This window comes from Coregonus clupeaformis, chromosome 19 (assembly GCF_020615455.1).
Source record: "Coregonus clupeaformis isolate EN_2021a chromosome 19, ASM2061545v1, whole genome shotgun sequence".
Taxonomy (NCBI): domain Eukaryota; kingdom Metazoa; phylum Chordata; class Actinopteri; order Salmoniformes; family Salmonidae; genus Coregonus; species Coregonus clupeaformis.
In genome coordinates this window covers 46,079,507-46,094,315 of record NC_059210.1, presented here as the reverse complement: position 1 = coordinate 46,094,315, position 14,809 = coordinate 46,079,507, and the positions used below count along the sequence as shown (strand labels likewise).

Sequence of the window (14,809 nt, the reverse complement as noted above, 5' to 3'; positions counted from 1 at the left end):
GGGTGATTGGAAATGATGCAGACAATTACATTTATAAAAGGAATATTAAAGCTGATGTACACCCCCCCCATTAAAAAAGTACAATTATAATTAATGCTAAAGACATGTCCTCCTACAATTGCTCTCTTTCTCCCTCCCTCCCTCCCTCCCTCCCTCCCTCCCTCCCTCCCTCCCTCTTCTTTTCTCTCCTCTATCTCTCCTCTTATTTTCTTCTTCTTCTTCTTCTTCTTCTTCTTCTTCTTCTTCTTCTTCTTCTTCTTCTTCTTCTTCTTCTTCTTCTTCTTCTTCTTCTTCTTCTTCTTCTTCTTCTTCTTCTTCTTCTTCTTCTTCTTCTTCTTCTTCTTCTTCTTCTTCTTCTCTCTCTCTTCTTTTCTCTCCTCCCTCTCTCTCTGGCTGTGCTAATATCTCTCCTGACTCTGCTGGCTTACAGGTAACACTATGACAAAGAGTGTTACTTAGAGTGTGTGTGTGTGTGTGTGTTCGGTGGTTTTAGAATTAGCATATTGCCTCCACCAGACGCTAATAACCAATAAACATTTATCGCTGTAAGGTGGTAAGGTCTCCATGGAGACACTCTGATCACAACCAGATGGGATCAATCGTGCTGTGTCTGTCAGAGATTTGGATTTACGTAAAAAAAGTGAGTATTCGTCTTTTCGGGTTCTCCTATACACACCTGCCTAAGGTCATGCCATGATTCAGTGAATGTCTTGGTGATTAGATTTGTTAGTATTGTATTATGTTGTCAGTTCCTCCCATGAGTTCCTTTCTGTTAGTAAAAGGAGAGAGGCGTGTTAACGTGAATGACTTGGTTAACACAGCACTTTAGAGCTTCTGTAAGAGTGTGATTATTACTTTCTCATCTCAGAGCTCTGGGATCAAATGCAGCCCTAGCTAGTTATTAGATATGTGTGTGTGTGTGTGTGTGTGATGCCCTCTCAATGCCCACAACTCTTTCTCCTGCCTGCCTGCTCTCTCCTCTTTTCTTTTCTCTCTCAACCATGACTCGCTTTTCTCTCCTGTTGCAGAGGTCCTGTGATTACCATACCAGGAGAGTAGAGAAGGAGCTAGAGAGGGAGGTATAGACATAGAGGGAGGGGAGGAAAGAGAGACTCCCGTGCTAAAAATAGAGCAGTCTGTATCTGACTGGTGATTCATAAGTCTGTGAGTCATTCAACTACTCAGCACTGAGGAGGGAGGGAGGGAATGAGGGGACAAAGGGGGAAAGAGATGAAAGGGAAGAGGGAGGGAGGAAAAGAGAGAGAGAGAAGATAAGATAAATATACCATTAAGAAATGTCAAACCCGGTTACTAACACTAAATAGTAGCTAAAACGGTCAGTAACACAACATAGATTAATAAGATGTGAGATCACCATAGCATGCTAAGTCACGCGCACATGCACACATTCAAACAAATGCAAACACCTATACACCCACAGCAGCAGCTTTAAGCTGAAAAAATGATGGTTCTGCCGAGTTGTTCTGCGGAGTTATTCGAAGAAGGAAAGAGAGGAAGGCTCCACACAACTCTCTCACTTGATTATCTTACCTAGTTATTTTCAGATGATCTCATGTTGCTCTTTTGTAGCTTTGGCAACTATGTGTGTGTTTTCTATACCTGCTCACTCCTCTCCCTATAGGCTTTACAGACCCTCCCCACCCCTTGGCTGCAACCCTTCTAATTTAGTGTACCCTGCGCGCAAAGGAATGCTGAGTTCATCTTAGCCTATGCTGCCCTTCAGTCTCTAGACTTTTTGGCCCTGACGGAGACATGGATCACAACAGAGAACACTCCTACTCCAGCTGCTCTCTCTTCATCTGACTCATAGTCCGAGAGCATCTGGTCGTTGCGGTGGTGGCACAAATTTCTCCTAAGTGGAAATGTCTCCCTCACTCACTTGTCCATCTCCTCATTTGAATTCCATGCTGTCACTGTCACTTGTCCACTCAAGCTTAACATTATTGTCATCTATCGCCCACCAGGTGCCCTTAGAGAGTTCCTCAATGAGCTTGACACCTTGATAAGCTAATTTCCTGATGATGGCTCACTGATTTTCAACTGGGCACCTTTGATAAATGTATTTCCAACTCTTTCTTTCCCCTCCTTGCCTCTTTTGACCTCACCCTTTCCCAGTCCCCTCCCACTCACAATGCAGGCAATAAGCTTGACCTCATTTTTACTAGAGGCTTTTCGCCTTCTAATCTAACCGCATCCCCCCTCCAGGTCTTTAATCACTACTTTGTTTATTTTTCTGTCTCCCTTTCCTCCAACCCTAACCACTCAGCCCCTACCCAGATGGTCATGTGCCATCACAATCTTCACTCTCTCACTCCCACTACTCTCTCCTCTTCTATCCTATCATCTCTCCCTTCTGTGAAATCCCTTCTCCCTCCTGTCTCCTGATTCTGCATCTTCGACCCTACTCTCCTCCCTTTCTGCATCCTATGACTTGCACTGTCCCCTTTCCTCCCGGCCAGTTCGGCCATCGCCTCCTGCTCCATGGCTGTGTGACTCATTGCGAGCTTACAGAACTGGGTTGCGGGCAGTTGAGTGAAAACTGAGGAAAACAAAACTTCCGGAGGACCTATCATCCTTTCACTCTTTCCTCTCTACCTTCTCCTCCCTCCTTAATCCTCCACCCCCTCCCTCCCTGCAGATTACTTTGTCAACCACTTTGAAAAAAAGGTTGACGACATCCACTCCTCATTCACTCAGCCTTTTGAGTCCACTGGTCCCACTCACACAGAACTACCCTACGCCTTGACCTCTTTCTCCCCTCTCTCTCCAGATGAAATCCTGCGACTGTGAGGTCCGGCCACCCGACAACCTGCCCGCTCAAACCCCATCCCCTCCTCCCTTCTCCAGACCATCTCTGGAGACCTCCCATTCCTCACTTCCCTCATCCCTGACCACTGGTTACGTCCCCTCTGACTTTAAAATGGCCAGTCACTCCCCTCCTCAACAAACAAACCAAACCGGTATCTCTTCTTGTATTTCCAAAACACTTGAGCGTGCTGTCTCTGACCAACTCTCTCGCTATCTCTCTCCAAATTATCTTCTTGACCCTAACCAGTCAGGCTTCAAGACGGGTCACTCAACCGAGACTGCTCTCCTCTGTGTCACGGAGGCTCTCGGCACTGCCAAAGCTGAGTCTCTCTCCTCTCATCCTCCTAGATCTGTCTGCTGCCTTGAACAACATAAACCATCAGATCCTACTCTCCACCCTCTCAGGGCTGGGCATCTCAGGCTCTGCACACTCTTGGATTGCATCCTACCTATTAGGTCGCTCCTACCAGGTGATGTGGAGAGGATCTGTGTCTGCACCACATACTCTCACTACTGGTGTCCCCCAGGGCTCGGTTCTAGGCCCTCTTCTCTCTATACAACAAGTCACTTGGCTCTGTCATATCCTCACATGGTCTTTCCTATCATTGCTATGTGGATGACACTCAACTACTTTTCTCTTTCCCCCCTTCTCTGCGTGCCTGGCAGATATCTCAGCTTGGACGTCGGCCCACCACCTCAAGCTCAACCTCGACAAGAAGGAGCTGCTCTTCCTCACGGAGCTGCTCTTCCTCCTTTTGTGAACTAACACTCGCACATTACTTTTTTCCCCCTCACTAGCTCTGACTTTGCTGATAGCTACTTAAAAAATAAAAATAACTTACGACTGAGATATGTAGTTGTCCAATCGAGCTGAATGAATGCACTAACTGTAAGTCGCTCTGGATAAGAGCGTCCTCTAAATGACTCTAATGTAAATGTAAAATACATCACTCACTGTTGAGTTAATGAATTCAATCAATATCCTTTTCTTTCTCTCTCTCATTCTCTCATCAGTCTCTCCCTCCTCCCATTCTCTTTCCCTTCCCTTCATCCCTCCGTCCTCTCCCTCTTCCCTCTCTCTCTCTCTCTCTCTCTCTCTCTCTCTCTCTCTCTCTCTCTCTCTCTCTCTCTCTCTCTCTCTCTCTCTCTCTCTCTCTCTCTCTCTCTCTCTCTCTCTCTCTCCTACCTGCAGTAAATGGTAAAATGTCATCCCCAGATGAATGTCCCCTTGGCGATGTGGTTGTGTGCAGGTGTGTTTCTCTGCGTGTGCGTGTGTGTGTGAGAGATGGGTGTCACAATAAATAACAACTGAGATTCACTGATGGCCTGACCCTGGCCATAACTCTACCCCTATCCATCCCCCTATCTCTCTCTCTCTCTCTCTCTCTCTCTCTCTCTCTCTCTCTCTCTCTCTCTCTCTCTCTCTCTCTCTCTCTCTCTCTCTCTCTCTCTCTCTCTCTCTCTCTCTCTCATTCTCAATCTATCTCTCTCTGACCCTGACTAAAACCTTATCGTTAATCAACACAGAGAGGTGGAACGAGAGAGAATGGGGGGAGAGAGAAAAAGAGAGAGAAAGAGACAGAGAGGGAGAGAGAGACAAAGACAGTTGGCTAGATAAAGGGGCATGACACAGTGAGAGTCACGACACAGGGTTGATGTATAAGAGACCCTGCAGCACACAGTCAGTTACTCACAAACCCACACTCTGATTTCAATACAACTTCCATACAACTACACACTCACGCACACACATGGGTGCACACACAGACACAGACACACACACACAGACACAGACACAGACACACACCCACACACACACACACACACACACACACACACACACACACACACACACACACACACACACACACACACACACACACACACACACACACACACACACACACACACACATATGGAGCAGTGTTGTTTAGGTTAGTTAATTTTAGACAGGGCTGTCTTTCCTGCTTCACTGAACTGAGACATATTGCCCTGACTGTCAGTGATGCCTCAATGCTTACCAGATAAACAAGTGTGTGTGTGTGTGTTTGTCTAAGTGTGTGCATGCTTGTGTCTACGTGTGTGAGTGTGTGTGCCTGAGTTTGTGTGTGCTTGTCTTTCTGTGTGTGTGTCCTCTAGTATGTTACCTATTATTTCATCCCTGTTGAAGTATCCTAGGATACATCAAATTCCTTAAAAAACAACTGCATATCATTAACCGTTGAGCATTATCTATTTAGCTACACTTATTTATTGCACCAAAATCATTTGCTGAGTTAATCAACACTCTAAAAAAATATATAACGTTTCTGTTCTTCAATACCAAGTGGAAAGAAGTGAAGGACATGGAATGAGAAGGAGAAGTGTGGGGAGGGAGGGAGGGAGGGAGGGAGGGAGGAGGGAGGGAGGGAGGGAAACAGAGAGAGAAGAGGGGAAAGTGACAAATTGAGGAGAGAGAGGGAGATAACCGAGGGAGAGGGGGGAAACAACAAGAGAGGAGAGGGAATAAGGAAAGACAGGAGGGAGAGCAGAGAAAGAAAGAGAGCTGCCTCACATTATTTTTTTCTCTTCTGTCCTTTAGTGGATCCTCCCTTACTCTTCTCCCTCACTATCTCACTCCCTCCTGTATTTAGAGACCACCCTTTTCTCAGCCTCTCGCACTCTCACCCAGGCACTCTCTCCTCACCCCCTGATCCCATAAAGGGGCAGGATTCCTCAAGGGACGGGGGGGGCAAGACAACAGACATTCCTCAACACCCATTTCCACAAAACCCTCCCCTGACACACCCTCAAACACAAGTGAATAATACATTCACATTCAGGAAAACATTCAAAATACATCTACTAAGACTGACCATATGACTGGATAGATACTGACCACTGAATATACACTACATGACCAAAAGTATGTGGATACCTGCTCGTCGAACATCTCATTCCAAAATCATGGGCATTAATATGGAGTTGGTCCCCCCTTTGCTGCTATAACAGCCTCCACTCTTCTGGGAAGGCTTTCCACTAGATGTTGGAACATGGCTGCGGGGACTTGCTTCCATTCAGCCACAACAGCATTAGTGAGGTCGAACACTGATGTTGGGCGATTAGGCCTGGCTCACAGTCGGCGTTCAAATTCATCCCAAAGGTGTTCGATGGGGTTGAGGTCAGGGCTCTGTGCAGGCCAGTCATGTTCTTCCACACCGATCTAGACAAACCATTTCTGTATGGACTGCGCTTTGTGCACGGGGGCATTGTCACGCTGAAACAGGAAAGGCCTTCCCCAAACTGTTGCCACAAAGTTGGAAGCACAGAATCGTCTAGAATGTTATTGTTTGCTGTAGCGTTAAGATTTCGCTTCACTGGAACTAAGGGGCATAGCCCGAACCATGAAAAACAGCCCCAGACCATTATTCCACCTCCACCAAACTTGACAGTTGGCACTATGCATTGGGGCAGGTAGCTTTCTACTGGCATCCGCCAAACCCAGATTCGTCTGTGGGACTGCCAGATGGTGAAGCATGATTCATCACTCCAGAGAACGCGTTTCCACTGCTCCAAAGTCCAATGTCAGCGAGCTTTCCACGACTCCAGCTGACGCTTGGCATTGTGCATGGTGTTCTTAGGCTTGTGAGCGACTGCTCGGCCATGGAAACCTATTTCATTAAGCTCCCGACGAACAGTTATTGTGCTGACGTTGGTTCCAGAGGCAGTTTGGAACTCGGTAGTGAGTGTTGCAACCGAGGATAGATGATTTTTATGAGCCGTTGTTGCTCCTAGACGTTTCCACTTCACAATAACAGCACTTACAGTTGACCGGGGCAGCTCTAGCAGGACAGAAATCTGACGAACTGACTTGTTGGAAAGGTGACATCCTATGACGGTACCACACTGAAAGTCACTGAGCTCTTCAGTAAGGCCATTCTACTGCCAATGTTTGTTTATGGAAATTACATGGCTGTGTGCTCGATTTATACACCTCTAAGTACCGAATCCATTAATTTGAAGGCGTGTCCACATACTTTTGTATATACAGTGCCTTCGGAAAGTATTCAGACCCTTTCACTTTTGCCACATTTTGTTACGTTACAGCCGTATTCTGACATTTATTAAATATTGTTTTCCTTCTCACCAATCTACACACAATATCCCATAATGACAAAGCAAAAACAGGTTTTTAGAAATGTTTGCAAATTTATAAAAATAACAAAAAAGATCACATTTATATAAGTATTCAGACCCTTTACTCAGTACTTTGCTGAAGCACCTTTGGCAGCAATTACAGCCTTGAGTCTTCTTGGGTATGACGCTACAAGCTTGCCACACCTGTATTTGGGGAGTATCTCCCATTCTCTGCAGATCCTCTCAAGCTCTGTCAGGTTGGATGGGGAGAGTCGCTGCACAGCTATTTTCAGGTTTCTCTAAATATGTTTGATCGGGTTCAAGTCTGGGCTCTGGCTGGGCCACTCAAGGATATTCAGAGACTTGTCTGTGTGCTTAGGGTCATTGTCCTGTTGGAAGGTGAACTTTCGCCCCAGTCTGAGGCTCTGAGCGCTCTGGAGCAGGTTTCCATCAAGGATCTCTCTGTACTTTGCTCCGTTCATCTTTCCCTTGTCCTGACTAGTCTCCCAGTCCCTGCCGCTGAAAAACATCCAAACAGCATGATGAAGCCACCACCATGCTTCACCGTAGAGATGGTATTGGCCAGGTGATGAGCGGTACCTGGTTTCCTCCAGATGTGATGCTTCGCATTCAGGCCAAAGAGTTCAATCTTGGTTTCATCAGACCAGAGAATCTTGTTTCTCATGGTCTGAGAGTCCTTTAGGTGAGTTTTGGCAAACTCCAAGCGGGCTGTCATGTGCCTTTTACTGAGGAGTGGCTTCCGTCTGGCCACTCTACCATAAAGGCCTGATTGGTGGAGTGCTGCAAAGATGGTTGTCCTTCTGGAAGGTTCTCTCATCTCCACAGAGGAACTCTGGAGCTCTGTCAGAGTGACCATCGGGTCAATACCTTAGCCTTCAAATTAATGGATTCGGTACTGAGAGGTGTATAAATCGAGCACACAGCCATGTAATTTCCATAAACAAACATTGGCAGTAGAATGGCCTTACTGAAGAGCTCAGTGACTTTCAGCGTGGTACCGTCAAAGGATGTCACCTTTCCAACAAGTCAGTTCGTCAGATTTCTGTCCTGCTAGAGCTGCCCCGGTCAACTGTAAGTGCTGTTATTGTGAAGTGGAAACGTCTAGGAGCAACAACGGCTCATAAAAATCATCTATCCTCGGTTGCAACACTCACTACCGAGTTCCAAACTGCCTCTGGAACCAACGTCAGCACAATAACTGTTCGTCGGGAGCTTCATGAAATAGGTTTCCATGGCCGAGCAGTCGCTCACAAGCCTAAGAACACCATGCACAATGCCAAGCGTCAGCTGGAGTCGTGGAAAGCTCGCTGACATTGGACTTTGGAGCAGTTGAAACGCGTTCTCTGGAGTGATGAATCATGCTTCACCATCTGGCAGTCCCACAGACGAATCTGGGTTTGGCGGATGCCAGTAGAAAGCAACCTGCCCCAATGCATAGTGCCAACTGTCAAGTTTGGTGGAGGTGGAATAATGGTCTGGGGCTGTTTTTCATGGTTCGGGCTATGCCCCTTAGTTCCAGTGAAGCGAAATCTTAACGCTACAGCAAACAATGACATTCTAGACGATTCTGTGCTTCCAACTTTGTGGCAACAGTTTGGGGAAGGCCTTTCCTGTTTCAGCGTGACAATGCCCCCGTGCACAAAGCGCAGTCCATACAGAAATGGTTTGTCTAGATCGGTGTGGAAGAACATGACTGGCCTGCACAGAGCCCTGACCTCAACCCCATCGAACACCTTTGGGATGAATTTGAACGCCGACTGCGAGCCAGACCTAATCGCCCAACATCAGTGTTCGACCTCACTAATGCTGTTGTGGCTGAATGGAAGCAAGTCCCCGCAGCCATGTTCCAACATCTAGTGGAAAGCCTTCCCAGAAGAGTGGAGGCCAAAACATTTCTGCAGCATTGAAGGTCCCCAAGATCACAGTGGCCTCCATCATTCTTAAATGGAAGAAGTTTGGAACCACAAAGACTCTTCCTAGAGCTGGCCGCCCGGCCAAACTGAGCAATCGGGGAAGAGTCTTTGTGGTTCCAAACTTCTTCCATTTAAGAATGATGGAGGCCACTGTGATCTTGGGGACCTTCAATGCTGCAGAAATGTTTTGGTACCCTTCCCCAGGTATCTGTGTCTTGACACAATCCTGTCTCGGAGCTCTACGGGCAATTCCTTCGACCTCATGGCTTGGTTTTTGCTCTGACATGCACTGTAAACTGTGGGACCTTATATAGACAGGTGTGTGCCTTTCCAAATTATGTCCAATCAATTGAATTTACCACAGGTGGACTCCAATTAAGTTGTAGAAACAGCTCAAGGATGATCAATGGAAACAGGATGCACCTGAGCTCAATTTCGAGTCTCATAGCAAAGGGTCTGAATACTTATGTAAATAAGGTATTTCTGTTTTTTATATTTAATACATTTGCAAAAGTTTATAAAAACCTGTTTCAGCTTTGTCATTATGGGGTATTGTGTGTAGATTGATGAGCATTTTTATTTATTTAATACATTTTAGAATAAGGCTGTAACGTAACAAAATGTGGAAAATGTGAAGGGGTCTGAATACTTTCCGAATGCACTGTATAGCGTACGTATTGACTGTTAATCTAAACATGCAAAGATAGAGAGTTTATTAATGAATGCAACATGTACATGTAACTGCCAAAATAAAGGAAACACCAACATAAAGTGTGTTAATAGGGCGTTGGGCCACCACGAGCCAGAACAGCTTCAATGCAACTTGGCATAGATTTTACAATTCTCTGGAACTCTATTGGAGGGATGTGACAACATTCTTTCACGAGAAATTCCATCATTTGTTGATGGTGGTGGAAATCGCTAACACAGGCGCTGCTCCAGAATCTCCCATAAGTGTTCAATTGGGTTGAGACCTGGTGACTGAGACTCAATTCTTTCCATTATTTTGGAAGTTACCTGTATGTTTTCCCCATGTCATTTTATGGGCTCTGCTTAACTTCTGGTGGGAAAGGTTTGACACCTCCTCAACAGAGTATGTGGGAGTAGATCATGTGTTTGTGAGCATCTTCAGGTGTGTGTGTGCGCGCGTGCATTCATTTGTGTGTGTGTGTCCGCAGTCAGCGAGGGTATAAACATTAGAGTTCAGCATACATAATATTGTACATACAGTACTGAATCAGCACCGTGGCAGCACCCATAGTTCCACCAGCCTGTTCAGCACCGTGGACAGCACCTATAGTTCCACCAGCCTGTTCAGCACCGTGGTAGCACCCATAGTTCCACCAGCCTGTTCAGCACCGTGGACAGCACCTATAGTTCCACCAGCCTGTTCATCATCGTGGCAGCACCCATAGTTCCACCAGCCTGTTCAGCACCGTGGACAGCACCCATAGTTCCACCAGCCTGTTCAGCACAGTGGACAGCACACATAGTTCCACCAGCCTGTTCAGCACCGTGGACAGTACCCATAGTTCCACCAGCCCGTGGACAGGGCTAGGGAACCCAAGTAAGTTCACACTGTGAATAGTGAGAGTGTATGTTGTGTATACCCGTGTGTGTGTTCTCCAGTCCTTACCTAGCCGAGGGTCGTACTGTCTCATCTGAACCTCTTCCACACAGTCGGCAGGGAACCAGCCTGTTCTCCCCTTGACCGTGCCCTCCCAGAAACCTCCTTCTCCTATACTCAACACTGACACAGGGGGGGAGGGAGAGACAGAGAGAGAGACAGACAGAGAGAAAGAGAGAAAGAGAGAGCAAGAAAGAGAGAGAGAGACAGAGAGCGAGAGAGACAGACAGAGAGAGAGAGAGAAAGAGAGAGAGAGAGAGAGAGAGAGAGAGAGAGAGAGAGAGAGAGAGAGAGAGAGAGAGAGAGAGAGAGAGAGAGAGAGAGAGAGAGAAAGAGAGAGATAGAGAAAGAGAGAGAGAGAGAGAGAGAGAGAGAGAGAGAGAGAAATAGTTAACTACAGCATATGTACAGTACATTGCAGGTTAACAGATGAGTTTCCACTGTGACTGAAAGGGAAGTCGATGTCACAGAATGTTGAGTGGAGTCAGTTAATAATCACACAGTTCTTGTATGCTTTGTGGATAAAGTGGACACAACTGAATGTTTTTATTAAAATTGTAACCTTTATTTAACCAGGAAGTCCCATTGATGTCAGAAGACGGAGACCATTTCATTTCCTCAAAATAACAGACACATACCCACCACTGGCAATCACTAAGTAGCTAGCCATTATATATTTCATTAGAAGGGGTTGTGTGTGTTCTTAGCCAAGGCAACTGTGTGTGTTCTCTTGTGTATGTGTGTGTGTGTGTGTGTGTGTGTGTGTGTGTGTGTGTGTGTGTGTGTGTGTGTGTGTGTGTGTGTGTGTGTGTGTGTGTGTGTGTGTGTGTGTGTGTGTGTGTGTGTGTGTGTGTGCGTGTGTGTGTGCGTGTGAGCCCTGCTGTGGTAATTAGAGATGAATGTATGGTTGATATTGATCTTCGCTGCAGGACTGAGACAAGCGCTCATTTCCACTAAGCTCATCCATTACCCCAACACACACACACACACACACATGCATTACCCCTAGCACACACAGGCTAACAAAGAAGGCTAAAGAGCTGAACACACATATATTTTGTCACGCACACACACACACACACACACACACACACACACACACATTACCCCTAGCACACACAGGCTAACAAGAAGGCTAAATAGCTGGACACACATATATTTCGGCACACACACACAAGAAAACACACAAAAACACACACACGCACACACCAGAGAACACCAGCTGGAACTCTGGCTGTGCTCCACTGAGCCTCATTCTTCCATGGTTGCTAGGTTACGGCAAAGTCAGGTTGCAGCATGTGGCTGGTCTGGAGAATGTTAGAATGATGGGATGTTAACATGTTGGATTATTGGGATGTCTGAATGATTTTTCCTGAATAGGAGGATGAATTCCCAATCTCACACTGTGAGCGACAGTTGACTTCTTACATCTCAGGACAGGTGACGTCACCATACATTGGCAACTGCACTAGCACTTCACTAGACTCCTAGTTCACATCTGCTACATTACCAATAGAAAATCAGCATAGAACCAGACGCCCAATCCCAGAGCTCCGAGCACAGGCAGGGTTCACTCTGATCAGTAAAAGGAGTTGCATCGACCCCTTCTGGTGGAGGAAACATGCCCTCTGATCATAGCTTAAACCTGCATCACTGTGAATCTCCTGGGTATACTCCCTCTCTACCTCTCCCTGTACGTTAACTTGGCACAGAACCAGTACACTGCACTAAGCCATTCAGAAGTGTGTCAACAGTGAAACGTGGTAGACCTTCAGGGACCTTCAACGATTTAACAGTGTACAAGTTTATTCGCTTTACATGTAAATCCAGATGAGAATGTAATCATTCCCTCATCTTTACTCTGCGAGGATTGTGTTCTTGTGTGTGAGTGTGCATTTGAACACCATGCAATAAGACCCCTGACAGTGCCGCTACCACAACCCGACTGTGACTAAAGATGACCATGACCGATCACCCACTCTGGAGAGAGAGAGAGAAAAATAAAGAGAAAGAGAGAGAGATGGGGGGGGCAAAGTGTGAGTGACAGCAGATGAAATACACTTTGTAAAAACCTCAAATAACCCTGGTTCCTTGAGACACACACACACACACAAAACTAACAGACACAGACACACACACATACGCACAGAACAAGGCCTGTTTTAGGAGTGTCACCCTTATACTGCCACTCTCTTGTGGCGTGTGCCAAGGCCACATGACTACTGTCCCTGGGAAACAGACGTTGGCACTCAGTGGCCCTGCAACAGAGCTGTGTGTGTTTAGTGACGAAGTGGCACCAGTGTTTCTTTCACTACCCAGGCTGCGCTGGGAGAAAGGCCAGAGAGAGGGAAAGAGGGAGAAACGTAGAGGGAAGAGAGTAGAGAGAGGGAGAAGATATTAAGGAAATATAGAGAGGTCAAGAAGAAGGGAAGGAGCTAAATGGGGGAGAAATAACAGTGAAATAGGACATGGTGTTGATGGAGGGGAGAGAAGAGGTATAACCAGACAATAATAACAGTGTGTTGTATGATGAGTGACTGTGAGTCAGTGACTGAGGTTAAAGCCAAAAGCTCATGGTATAAAACAGTGTAAAGCTACATTTGCCAAACAGTTCACAATCAACACCTCAGCAGGACATAGATCAGCCAAACACTGGACAACAACTGCTACAGTACTACACCACCACAGGCTTCATACGCGTTCATAATCACCTCTACAGGTAAACAGCAGTGGGTGACACAGAGGACAGATGATCACAACTAAGGGTTTCAGTCACCTCATGGAACAACAACAGATGCGTTGGTGGTATAGTCCTTTAAACTGGGTTTCAAAATGTTTCACTTAGTAAAGCGGTAAAAAGTCAGTGTCCTGTCTGAGGTTGCCTGCGGTTGAGTATCACGATGCCTGGTCCAGAAATAGCATCAGGGCGATGCAGAGCTATTTATACTCCACACACATCCTGCCCTGCCTGCAAGCTCCACCGCATCCCCACCAAGTGTGTTTGTGTGTGTGTGTGACGACCAACAGCTCATTTTAATTTCAGCCTAGCCTCGCGCCACTGCTCAAAGCTGAGTCATTTCCACACACATAAATATTCACTCTCACCCCGCACACACTAAACTATATTCTCTCTCTGTCTCTCTTGCTCACTAACTTAAACACACACATAGCAGTATTCAGACCCTTTGACTTTTTCCACATTTTTTTACGTTACAGCCTTATTATAAACTGGAATAAATTGTCCCCCCCCCTAATCAATCTACACACAATACCCCATAACGACAAAGCAAAAACAGTTTTTTAGAAATGTTTGCAAATGTATTAAAAACAAAAAACTAAAATACCTTATTTACATAAGTATTCAGACCCTTTGCTATGAGACTCGAAACTGAGCATAGGTATATCCTGTTTCCATTGATCATCCTTGAGCTGTTTATACAACTTGATTGGAGTCCACCTGTGGTAAATTCAATTGATTGGACATGATTTGGAAAGGCACAAACCTGTCTATATAAGGTCCCACAGTTGACAGTGCATGTCAGAGCAAAAACCAAGTCATGAGGTCGAAGGAATTGCCCGTAGAGCTACGAGACACTCCACCAATTAGGCCTTTATGGTAGAGTGACAGACAGAAGCCACTCCTCAGTAAAAGGCACATGACAGCTCGCTTGGAGTTTGCAAAAAGGCACCTAAAGACTCTCAGACCATGAGAAACAAGATTCTCTGGTCTGATGAAACCAAGATTGAACTCTTTGGCCTGAATGCCAACCATTACGTCTGGAGGAAACCTGGCATCATCCCTATTGTGAAGCATGGTAGTGGCAGCATCATGCTGTGGGGACGTTTTTCAGCAGCAGGGACTGGGAGACTAGTCAGGATCGAGGCAAAGATGAACGGAGCAAAGTGCAGGGTGATCCTTGATGAAAACCTGCTCCAGAGTGCTCAGGACCTCAGACTGGGGCGAAGGTTCACCTTCCAACAGGACAACAACCCTAAGCACACTGCCAAGACTACACAGGAGTGGCTTCGGGACGAGTCTCTGAATGTCCTTGAGTGGCCCAGCCAGAGCCCAGACTTGAACCTGATCGAACATCTCTGGAGAGACCTGAAAATAGCTGTGCAGCGGTGCCCCATCTAACCTGACAGAGCTTGAGAGGATCTGCAGAGAAGAATGGGAGAAACTCCCCAAATACAGGTGTGCCAAGCTTGTAGCGTCATACCCAAGAAGACTCAAGCCTGTAATCGCTGCCAAAGGTGCTTCAACAAAGTCCTGAGTGTAGGGTCTGAATACTTATGTAAATGT

General features: G+C 46.3%; 1 protein-coding gene across 1 annotated transcript in view; it reads right to left on the bottom strand.

Annotated features, from left to right (window-relative positions):
• The window catches only part of LOC121531214 (SH3 and multiple ankyrin repeat domains protein 3-like), a 159,458-nt gene that overhangs the window by 74,708 nt on the left and 69,941 nt on the right, over window positions 1-14,809 (bottom strand). The window contains exon 11 of the mRNA XM_045204981.1: window positions 10,516-10,629. Coding sequence (XP_045060916.1) covers window positions 10,516-10,629 — 114 coding nt within the window. The remainder of the gene's footprint in view (window positions 1-10,515; window positions 10,630-14,809) is intronic.